This window comes from Poecilia reticulata, linkage group LG22 (genome assembly GCF_000633615.1).
Source record: "Poecilia reticulata strain Guanapo linkage group LG22, Guppy_female_1.0+MT, whole genome shotgun sequence".
NCBI lineage: Eukaryota > Metazoa > Chordata > Actinopteri > Cyprinodontiformes > Poeciliidae > Poecilia > Poecilia reticulata.
The window spans coordinates 3,275,546-3,288,244 of NC_024352.1; the positions used below are offsets into that span (position 1 = coordinate 3,275,546).

The window sequence follows — 12,699 nt, forward strand, 5'->3', positions numbered from 1 at the left end:
AGGAGAAGCAGCATTCAGTTTCTACGCACCACAAATTTGGAACAAACTTCCAGAAAACTGTAAAACAGCTGAAAAACTGGGTGCCTTTAAATCTCAACTTAAAACCCACCTGTTTAGAGTTGCTTAAGGCTAGATTAGGGTTAGACTGTGGGTTTTGATGTCTTTGATGTTCTTGATGTTTTTTTTTTATCTCTAATGTTATCTTTACTTTTTAATTTCTTTTTATTTCTCTTTCTCACCGTTTCCGTTTTAATGCTTTCTTAAAATCTCATTCCCTCTCACTGTTTATTCAATATCACATGCTGTTTTTATTTTAATTATGTGAAGCACTTTGAAATGCTTGCTGCTGAAATGTGCTTTACAAATAAAATTTGATTGATTGATTGATACGACAACTTTTTTGAGCTTTACATCATTACATGTTATTCCCTCATCAAAAACATACCTGGAGTGCTTTGATTCTTTCATTTCATGTTTGAGAAATCCTTTCATCTCCCTTAGCAACCATTCATCTGTGCCAAACGCCTGGGTGGACCTAGCTCCGCCTTCGAAACGCAGTTTCCAAACTTCAGAGTTTCCGCCTCCCTAAACACACCTGGAAGATCCTCAAAACCTCCTCAGTCCTCAGTGGTTCAAGGTGTTATCCTCTCTGGCCTGGCATTTACTAAACGTAATATTTGTGGAGATCAAAGAATGACTGTCACAGTTTACACTAACTTAGAAGTCTGAGGAAGTCCAACAAACACTCAGTAGTTCTCCAAGAGCATCTACTATGCTAATAGCTTAAACAAAAACAACCATTTAGAATATGTTTGATTGTGGCCTATAGTCTTCCTTTGTCCAAGCTCCAGATTTTCATCCAGAGGTACTTCTTTCATTTTTCTCAAACATACCAACAATGTGTGGGATTCAAGAGACTCGCTGTTCTGATTGCAAGCGGTTCCAAGGAGGAACAAAACGTTCAGATTTAGATCAAGGCCACAGCAACCTGCTGATGTTAAGCAGCTCTTTCCTCCCCCAAGAGAAAGCCCAGTAGCATCCCAGTTCAGAGATTCTGCGTTGCTTGGCCTCTTTTAGTAACTGGGCTGACCTCTCTCATTGGGGGAATTTAAAAATAGCTAACGGAGATGCTGCTGGCTGCCTACAAGAATGTTCCTCTTAATCGTCAACTCAGATCGGCAAGAAGTTCAAAGTGCTTGATAGTTATTTCTACTGGATAACAGGGGAAGCGGCAAAAAAGTCAGCGCTATAAAGTTAAAAGGAAACACAACGAAGGCCAGAAGAACAAAAATTGAAGAAGAACTGGCTGTGTGTGCATAATTGTCTGAGGTCTAAAAATGGATCTGTGTTCCAGACTGTTGAGCATCTCTATGCTGTTGGTGCTCATTAAATTCAACTCCAGGTAAGACTGAGCCTTCCTCCTCCACCTCCTCCTTTTGTTTATGTCCTGATCATCTCTACGACTTCACCCAGCTGTGGAAAAAGGAGGAGGGGAGGCAACTATTTTTAACCACAGCCTTACCCCTCCAAACACGCGTGAACAGATAGGCCTGTAGAAACGAACCCACACAGAAACACAGACACAAACAGAAGCTGAGTCAACAACGCAGCAGCAAAGGTCTCACAGTGCCTGCTCCCTCCTCTTTCATCAGAATAACAAACCCACCGGCGGTTGCGTAACCCAATCATCCTCACAGGCCAGGCGAGTCGGGAACGGCACGGCAAAGACACTCTGAGCCCAAATGTAAAGAGGTTCTATGTTAATCAAGAAGTCAAAAAAGTTCTTCCTGTACTTTGAATAATATTATTATAATGCTCCGCTGTAACATTTAGGTTTGCATTAAGCCAGCATCTTTTTTTAAAAAAATGTGAATCTTTTACAGACAGCTCATGTTGTCTTTCCTCCCCCAAGAGAAAAGACAATCTGTCCAGGTCGCCAATCTGGACAGATTGGTGACCTGTCCAGGGTGACCCCGCCTCTCACCCGGAACGTTAGCTCAAGATATCAACTACCAAAACCATTTCTAAAAATATTAAAATTGAAGCAGTGGAATAAGCTCTACATGCAAGAACATCTCACTGCAGTTAGAGAGGAGTGGTGCACACACTCCTCAGATTGATCCCAGAGACTGTAGGGTGTTTCATTTAGAAATGTTTCTGATGATATGTACTGATTCTGGTATTTTTGGTATTTAGTTGTAAATTTTTGCTTTTCCATGAGAGAAGACGGACTGAAATAGTTTTTTATTAGATCACAGAATATACTCATCCACACATAACACAATTGGTTACAGAAAGGATACGAGGCGTTCCCTCGGTGCGGCAGACCAGGTAGATGCAGGCGGCCATGACGTGATCAGACTTGCGGCCGCGTGTCAGGCTTTTATTGAGGGCCATCTTGTAGAAGTTGAAGGCCGTGTCCAGGCAGTGCTGGTTCATCTGGAGCTGGTGGCCCAGGGTGTTGATGTGTTGTTTAGCTGACAACACAAAACCACATATTCAGAATAATTACAGAGGAAGACGTTGTTCTACTTAAGCGCTATAGAATTTGGAGGCACAAAATACCTTAATTATATCACCATAGCAATATTAATGGGTGCAATATTAATATTGTAAAGGACTGCTTGCAGGGTAATTATTGTTTGCTAGCGTATTCCACACGTTATAAACTAGCATTTTTCATGCCAACAAAAAATGTAGCTCTTTTAGGAGAAAGAGGACACTTTTTTCAAACTACGAAATACATTTAAACTTTTTTCTTTTTGATAGTCCAATTCTTAGATGTAGCTGGAAAACCATTCAACAGTTTTTATGAATTAAGTAACTTTTGGAGAAAAGTAGCTTCACTATATTTTATTTCAGGATTCCAAAGCACAAGGTGACTATAAATACCAAAATATTCAGATTTTGTTTCTAACAAAAATAAAAACAAAAGTGTTGTAATTAATGTATCATTTTCTTTTTACTTGTCACATCATTTCATATTGATGTGACATGTTGTGCTGATATGACATAACATACGACCCAACATAATAAGTTTAAGTTGAATGATTTTATAAAGTCAATATAGATTTGCTTAAATTGCTTAAATTAAATAGTGCTGCTTAAACCCCCCCACAAAAAAAACGAGGTTCTGATTTATGCATTTTATGTCGTGTTGAATATCGACAGCATGGTCTGTAATGATGGTTCCAGCTGGTAAAACATAAACCACCCGACTACCAGGAAAAAAAATATTGTCCAATCACCATTTTTTTAATTCCACAATCTTTGTAAGGTAATTAGAATACTGAAAACATTTTTTTTGGAAAAAAAAGTTTTTTTTTAAAATATGATGTGTCCACTACAGGGGACATCGGAACCCCATATATTTGACATTGAACCTTGATGGCAACCAGTTTGTTCCAAAGAAAATATCCAAACATCAACATAAGAATGAATTTCACATTGACAAAACTGAGCACTGTTGCCTAGCACGAAGGTTCTGGGTTCAATTCCTGGCCCCGGTCTTTCTGCATAGTTTGCATGTTCTCCCTGTGCATGCGTGGGTTTTCTCCAGGTACTCCGGTTTTCTCCCACAGTCCAAAAACATGACTGTCAGGTTAATTGGGCTCTCCAAATTCTCCCTAGGTGTGAGTGTGCATGGTTGTTTGTCTCTGTGTTGCYCTGCGACAGAYTGGCGACCTGTCCAGDGTGACCCCGCCTCTCACCCGGAACGTTAGCTAGAGATAGGCACCAGCAACCCTCCCAACCCCACTGAGGGACAAGGGTGTACAGAAAATGGATGGATGAATGAGTGGGTGGATGTATGGATAGATGGATGGATAGATGGGTTGGTGGAAGGAAGGAAGGAAGGATGGATGGATGGATGGATGGATGGATGGATGGATGGATGGATGGATGGATGGATGGATGGAGGGAGAAAAAACAGAAAAATAATGTCCACTACAGAGGACAATTTTTAAACTTTTAAATACTACGATAAAATACAGTGAAAAATAATTCATAGAATGAATCCGGCGATCCGGCCGTCCGTAAAGGGTTAATTAATATGCTGCTAAGAGACTTATTTAGAATATGCCAACAAAATTTTAAACCAAAATTTGCACAATAAAAAGTTTTATGCACTTACTTTGTCTCTCCCCATAAAATGTGCTTCTACTGATGAACGTTATTTTTATGAATGAGAAAAAGGAAGGTACAAAAGTCCCACCCCTTCACATGTGGCATCATTTAAAAGCCCTAAATGTCCTCTGTAGATACCAGAAGGAATTAATTCAGTAGAATGCAGGGGGTGGGAGATGTTCAAGTTTAGAAATGTCCTCTACAGAGGACAAAAATGAACTACTGGTAGTCACGAGGATAAGCAGAAATGATTCATAACCCAAGAGAACAGTCTAACGCTCCATAAGARCTGCTGCTGCTCAGTCAAATATACAGTATTCCGTCATGTTCCATCCATCATTACAGTGGTATTGTTATTGCACAACTGCAAAGATTACATGAGTTCTATTATGAGTAAATACTCAGGCTCTAACGAGCAGCAGACTCACTCACTCAAACACATGTTCCCCATCTGCAGACACACACAGACTCAGGTACAACAGATGGAGAGCCAGGTCAAAGATGATTGCATTAAGTGCTGCCAGTAAGCTGTAGTGTGTGTGTCTATAGTTCATGACCTCATGTGTGCTACACAGGTCGCTGAAAGTTAACACACAAAGCCAGATGTGTGACCTTACTGAGTGGGTTGTCTGGGAATGTGAGGGACTGGGCTCATCATGCTGAGTGGATGTGGAATCACAAAGTGTACGCTGCGTCAGACAAACAAACGTTATCACAGCGCATCCTTTAATAGAAAYGGTCCAGACAGAGTCCGGTGTGGGATGCAAAATGCTCTTTTTGCGTTTCTATTTAGAAATATAAGCACTCGACAAACTCCTCAAGTTTGACCTTATCAGCGCTCATTCAGCCGAGCTGGACGGCAGAGCAGCGTCAACTTCTTATTCAAAAGCTACTGATGTAATATACATGTAATGCTAGAAAAGCAGAAAGCATGACRCAGCAACATTTTAACATGAGCAAAAACGACACRATGCCAATGAGGATGGTTGATTTKGGGGGTTTCCGGGAGATTATAAAGATGTTYAAGTTTAATGCGAGAAACCACAATTTTCTTTAAATTCAGTCAGTATATACCACAGCTGACGACATAAAAACAAAATACAGCACATGAAAAAAGAAACATGTCAACCTCATGATACAAGTCAAAACGCAGGTTTTGAAGTAAGTGGCCGCCTATAGTGAATYGTTAGTCTATTAATTTAATCGTTAGTTGATTGTTAGTCACATCTATAATAAAAATCAGTATCGTTAAGTGAATTAGCACTTTTTGCTATAACAAATTAACTACAACAGCTTGGTGCAGAAATAGAGTTCAAATAAATCACATTTTCCTGACAGAGAGAGACSGATTTAATATGTTGTAAAGTCTAGATTTATGTGTAAATTTGAATTAGAGATTAGATTTACACTRATCAGGCTTTTTATTTTTTTAGCTTTAGTTAGTCTGAATTGCTAATTCCAAATGTCTGTATASACACATTTCAACCCACTTGTGTAAACCACATATTTCCTGAAAGAGATGAACATCAAATCAAACAAATATGATGAKATTAAAAGATTCCAATCATTTATGCATACTGGAGTTATCTGATTTTTACTGAAGAGCATGTGGTTTCTTGATGTTTGCACAAGCAGGTTGGGAAACTCTTTGTCTAATCAGTGAAGGCACCTTAGACAAACTAATAGGTAATGTCGACAACACTGGTAATGTCCACACTAATGTGTGGATGCTACTATTGAGAAAAGACAAAGTTAATTTTCAGTAKGTGAGGTGTCTAAAAATCAAATCAAAGAACAGAAATGTAAGCAGTTGACTGATCATCAATCTTCAAAAAGCCTGACCTGCAGTCCCACTATTTAGTGATTTTTATTAAAGCCAAGAATCATCAAGCAAAATTAACAAGCCTACAAATGGYMCAATGTAATGTATAAAGGCTCCACACTGAACCAGCTGCTGTAGATCCAAAGCTAAYGRCAAAGATGGTTCTTCATGTAAGAGATAATAAGCAGGAAGTGAAATCAGCCTGCAGCTTTAATTGGAGCTCCTGGTCACAGGTTCAAACTATTCCACCCAACTGAGGAGCTAAAGGCTTGATCAAAGCCCAGAGATGAACCATCATCATCGGATGACATTTACACGAAGAGGAAGTAGGACACTGTGATGGTCTGACATTTACTCATCTATCTGACCAAATCAGCCTGGGAACAAACACATACAGCTAAATAAAAAAACAACCAAAAAAAGAAAACAAAAAACATGGTTTTTAGGGAAGAAAATKAAAGCAAGTAAAATAAACAGCACATGCACAGTTTAAACCTGGGATGGGTAGTTTGATATGTTAGGAGCTCAAGGCTGTTTTTCACTTGATGTTGTATGGGCAGCAAATGTACGGTGCCAGTACAGCTTACAGCGCCCCCTATTGCCTATATATATATATATATATCTATATATATATATATCAGTCATGTTAATTTATTGCTGACAGAAAGTGTCCTAACTTTTTCTTGTGAAAGTTCAACTGTCCCATTCCCGAAATGGAATAAATGAAACATTTTAGAAGCTTTTTGATCCAAGATGGCAGTCCAATCAAATTATGGTGACGTTTTGGATGGACAGTAAATAGTTAAGTTTATTTTTGTAGAACATAGAGAAAGTTCATAGTACGCTACAAGGTAAAACATAAAAAAACATTAACACAGCAAAATAAAGTAATTCCCAGGTCAATAAGCCTTGTGCTTTGGTAACTAGACTTTTCAGAGTTGTGATGTCATTGCTTTGATTTCACAGTGGTTACCACTACACACAAAATAATAATAATAATTTWAAAAAAAAATCAAGAAAGAAAAAGACTGCAGTAATATCTCTATTTATTCTGTCACAAAACACCTCATGTAATCCTCAACAACAGAATGAAGAGACAGACAGTCTATTTCAAACTCTTCTAAATGCTGTCAAAGTCAGAGTAGACCACTACTAAAGAGGAGACCACTACTAAATGTACAGGCTGATAAGATTKACCTTGTTTTGTTTTTTGATGAGATGGTAGATAAAAAGTTTAGGGTTACATAAAAAACACWAAACACAGAACGAGGTTCTGCATCAAGTGGAGGAGTTTAATGATCTCATGGTTTTGTTCACAATGTAGAAAAAAATCGATAGGCTGATTGGTGCTGCATCTGCACAACCGCTCTATTCTGYTGAAGAAAGAGCTGAGTCAGAAAGAAGATACAGACGGACGGATAGAGTTAAACCTTTATTCTGTTAAACACTGAAATGTTTGTTTTTAATGTTTGTTTTCACTCTTTAGATGTCCAGATGAAGTTGGTATTTAAAGTCCTAATTTCACACTAAAGGGACACTTCTTTCTCTTCTGTTCTTCTAAAGGAATCCAGAATAATCCAATAATCCAGGTGTAGTTGAAAGTTGATCATCGCATTGCAAACTTTTCTCCAGTCCATACGATCCCTATCCACCAACAGCAACACACACTCTGTCTAAAGTAATCCCCTGGATCCTTGAATGTTTTGCGATTACTCAGCGCCCGCAGCAGACTGATGGCTCTGTGACTCGGTTAATGAGTCAGACTGAGCAGACGGTGAGAGCAGCCCAGAGTTTCTCTTAGCCCTGTAAAGTTTAGCTTTACTGAACTCAGGGACTCAGGAAGTGAGACTCAACAATGAAGAATACTAAAGAACCCTGAGGAGTTAGGAAGGAGGAGAACTGCAGATATACACAAGTTGGCAATATATCCGAGTCATTTCAGATATTTCTACTGCAGCTCCATTTCAGACTTTAAAGCTTGTTTCTCATTAAAAAGAATGGCAGCACAGGTAAGGTGTGCAGAGAGCTGCGTTTGTATGACTTGTGGCTGAATGGCTTTTTGTCAGAGGAGACCCAGGGCAGACATGCTTGGCCCTGTTATGCAGTGACATCTATGGAGAGAACGAAACGCAGCATGTTCATGCAAATACTACACTTCACCAGCATGGTGGTGAAGCAAGACCAAACAATCAACCTTCCACTAAGATCAGATCATGATGTAAATCTGTTCATAACGTATTCTACTGCAAAAACCAAGGGGTTCTGTTTGACAGCTGAAACTTTGTCCTCACTGGGCCGTCAGCAGGACAATGAATGACCCCAAACGCAGCAGCAAACCTGCGACAGAGTGGCTGACAGAAATGAATCAAGATGTCCCAATGGGCCAGTCAATGTCTGGACCTCAACCTGATTGAAATGAACAGAGCTGTGCAGAAAGAAACGTCTGCAAATGTCTGRATAAAGAGTGGGCTGAGCCTCCTGCTCTCTGATGGAAGACACTGACAGTTATTGCTACCAGTGWAGAATCTGATGTGTGAGTTTATRCACTGAAGGTTAAACTTAACTCATTTTACAACCTTTTAAATGCCAGGTCATTTTTATTGATTTTATTAATTTGTCATGATATGTAAAGTAACATAAGTGAAGGAATGCACTTTAATTCCTATAACAGTATATATGTAGCAGAACCTTAAACATGCTTCAGTTAGCCAAACCACAATATTTAAACTAAACTTATACATGACTGACAAAAARGCACAAAGTCTCATCCTTTCATTGCTGTCCTGCATCCAAAGGACTAAACACACACTTCAAGATTTAAACACATCTATGACTAACCCAAATAAACGGAACCCACAAAAACATTATGAGCTATAATATATGCCATAAATTAGCTAATTGTAATCCCATAATGATTGAAAATAACCAAAAAAACTTGATAGTCATTGGCAGTTGTAATCTGCAATTTCTGATCATATCTACCATTACTGCCACCTGATGGCAGGTTTGTACCTTCTGTCGCCTTTGCAAGAGTTTCCACAAGAGTTTGTTGAGTTCGGTTTGGCTCAGGTTTGTTTGACRAATCCTGTAGCCTGACTTTCCTCAGCATAAATAATGTTTGAGTGATATTTGGTCTTTCAGTTGTGGAACAAAAAAAGAAGGAAAAACCGAGTCCTTTCAGAATCTGTGAAGACCAAAAGTCGAGTAATGTGTCCGCAGTCTAAACATCTTCTGTTCAACAGGGAGACTTTACATTACTCATCTTTTTAACATTTATGTTGCAGCATGTTAGAAACGCCATGAAATGTTGAGCAGAATCAACATCACTCTTTATGTTTCTGTATTTCATCCAATTTTGGTGGAAAAAAGATAAAAAGAAAGATCAAGAAGAAAAACTAAATCTACTTTTCATCAGTTCCACCATGGGACGTTTAGCTAAGCATTGTGGCTCCCTCTGCTGGTCACTCACCTCTCTGCAACGTSTGAGCTCTGGACTCTGACCCCATCCCTGAGAAGTGTCCATCCCCAAAAGTTGGATTTTTAAGACCACCTAAAAAMATTATAAAAAGTTGTAAGTAACTCAAAGCATAAAGTGCTCAAATGTAAAAAATATTTCTATTAATATTTTTAATATTAATAGAAATATTAATATTAACATTAACATTCACACCATTAAGACCATTTTAAACCTTGAACAGATTCCAAAATACAAACACAAATTATAAATTGGCTAAAATTAAAAAACATCACCATCAGAAACCAACAAGATAATCTAAAGAAACCCGACTGTGTGATTCTACAGCGCACTCTAGTGGTCAAAAGGCCCATCTACATAAATAAAACTGAAAACTGGGCAGTCTGATTAGACAGAATTGAAATACGGACTGGTACATGTAAATGCCTTTAGCCTTACAATAATTCAAAATGTATCTTTTATTGCAGTAGCATAAGCTCACGCTGGAAAATTTAGAATAATACAACTTTTAATTTAATTTAAATACATTTATTTATTGGGGTGATGGGATCATCAGTAGGCTCCATTAACACTTCCTAAAAAAGTAAAGCAAATGAAAGTAATAYTTAATTTTGTRTACTTTTTGATTTTTTWGGGAAATTTTAATTAGTAATCCAGAACTGTGTGTGTGTCTGTGGGGTATAAATATGACGTAACACACAGACTCATTTCTCCTAGCAGCTCTTCTATACAGCAAAGAAAAYCAGAATCACATTTAAATAAGGGAGATGTGTGTTGATCCTCTAATGCAAAAAAAAAGAAAAAAATGTATATAGAAAGTTTTACCATATCTTAATAATAATGATAAAAACAGAAATGGTCTCTGCATGAGGACTGGGACACCGGGGGGCTCAACAGGTCCCAGGGGAGCAGGCAGTGTTAGGATAACAACAGGCAAGAGGAGACAGTCCAACATGGACACCAGGTCCCACGACTGTTGGGACCTGGTGTCTTTCCTCTGTCCTTCCTCTGCTGGAAACTAAACAGGGCTGGTGTGAATGCGCCCTACTTTGAGGTTACACAGACATTTTATTCATTAAATGGTTCATTGATGCTCTTTTAGTATCACTTTTTTTGTAACTTGTGTGAACAAGTCCTTCTTGTTCCAAAGTGAAATTGTGGATCTGAACATTGCTAGGCTGTGTAAAATAAAAGTGAAAAAAAAANAAAAAATATTTCTATTAATATTTTTAATATTAATAGAAATATTAATATTAACATTAACATTCACACCATTAAGACCATTTTAAACCTTGAACAGATTCCAAAATACAAACACAAATTATAAATTGGCTAAAATTAAAAAACATCACCATCAGAAACCAACAAGATAATCTAAAGAAACCCGACTGTGTGATTCTACAGCGCACTCTAGTGGTCAAAAGGCCCATCTACATAAATAAAACTGAAAACTGGGCAGTCTGATTAGACAGAATTGAAATACGGACTGGTACATGTAAATGCCTTTAGCCTTACAATAATTCAAAATGTATCTTTTATTGCAGTAGCATAAGCTCACGCTGGAAAATTTAGAATAATACAACTTTTAATTTAATTTAAATACATTTATTTATTGGGGTGATGGGATCATCAGTAGGCTCCATTAACACTTCCTAAAAAAGTAAAGCAAATGAAAGTAATAYTTAATTTTGTRTACTTTTTGATTTTTTWGGGAAATTTTAATTAGTAATCCAGAACTGTGTGTGTGTCTGTGGGGTATAAATATGACGTAACACACAGACTCATTTCTCCTAGCAGCTCTTCTATACAGCAAAGAAAAYCAGAATCACATTTAAATAAGGGAGATGTGTGTTGATCCTCTAATGCAAAAAAAAAGAAAAAAATGTATATAGAAAGTTTTACCATATCTTAATAATAATAATAAAAACAAAAATGGTCTCTGCATGAGGACTGGGACACCGGGGGGCTCAACAGGTCCCAGGGGAGCAGGCAGTGTTAGGATGACCACAGGCAAGAGGAGACAGTCCAACATGGACACCAGGTCCCACGACTGTTGGGACCTGGTGTCTTTCCTCTGTCCTTCCTCTGCTGGAAACTAAACAGGGCTGGTGTGAATGCGCTCTACTTTGAGGTTACACAGACATTTTATTCATTAAATGGTTCATTGATGCTCTTTTAGTATCACTTTTTTTTTTGTAACTTGTGTGAACAAGTCCTTCTTGTTCCAAAGTGAAATTGTGGATCTGAACAATGCTAAGCTGTGTAAAATAAAAGTGAAAAAAAAAAAAAATTCACACCCTAACAAACCAGAAACCAACACGTCCGTACGCTCTGAGAGGCGTCCAATCAGTCTCACCTTCTGAAGACACAAACTGTCCAACAGCCAGGGATCCTCCACCGCCCGTCTCTACAAACTCCACCTCGGAGACGATGATGCTGTCCTCCAGAACGGAGCCGCAGCCCATGCAGACCGCATCGCCCCGCGCCTGGTCAACATCAATGTCCGAGCTGCCGCAGTGCTTACACACCCTGGAGCTCATGGCTTTGCTCTGCAGACCTCCAAACCTGAATCAAAATATGACAAGATGTCAAATATGAATTCCTTGATAAAATAAGAACAAAAACACACAAAAATTGTGCAACATTTATCACTACCGGAGGGGGAACTAAGAGACCCTCTGAGCACTCTCAGAGGGCTTAGACAGTCTTTAAGAGAATTTAGAGAAATGCACTGGGTCCAGTACATTTTTAATTATTTTTAGGATGAACCTTATTAGGAATGCACAAAATATCTGCATCAACATCAGTATAAGCCAATGTTTGTCCTTTTTTTTAACACATGGTATTGGTCCAATATGTAAAACTGTGCGGATATTAACAACCAACATTTATTTCCAGCTTGTTGTCATTAGTTTTTCTGGAGCGAGAGGCGACTTCTTACTCTAACTCTGCGGCTTTTGTAGTTGTTGACCCTTCTGGGTCACCATAAAGACAGCTGTAGTGTAATTTTTTTTTGCCGTAATTTTTCTAATGGAAGCTATATAATTTTATATATACCCCAATTTCCAGTCAATTCCCATAAATCCTGATTAATTCACATAACACAAATAGAAAGTTTACAGTTTGTAMGTTTCAAATTTCCCCCACTTAACTTCTTTTAGAAAATGTCTTAAAGGTTGTTGCAAATCAACAATATTTGCAACCCTAAATGATAGAAATAAACTATTTAAAAAGTTAGCTTTCTTTCACAGGTTGATCTTTTAGTATTTTAGTACAA

The 12,699-nt window shown here is 38.2% G+C and overlaps 1 protein-coding gene across 1 annotated transcript in view; it reads right to left on the minus strand.

The window, feature by feature from the left end:
* The window catches only part of brf1a (BRF1 general transcription factor IIIB subunit a), a 64,337-nt gene extending 52,354 nt beyond the window's left edge, over window positions 1-11,983 (minus strand). The window contains exons 1-3 of the mRNA XM_008398731.1: window positions 11,779-11,983; window positions 9,417-9,497; window positions 2,304-2,477 (exon numbers count right to left, since the gene is read on the minus strand). Of these exons, the coding sequence (XP_008396953.1) occupies window positions 2,304-2,477; window positions 9,417-9,497; window positions 11,779-11,962 (439 nt within the window). The 5' untranslated portion in view covers window positions 11,963-11,983. The remainder of the gene's footprint in view (window positions 1-2,303; window positions 2,478-9,416; window positions 9,498-11,778) is intronic.
* Between the last annotated feature and the right edge of the window lie 716 nt (window positions 11,984-12,699).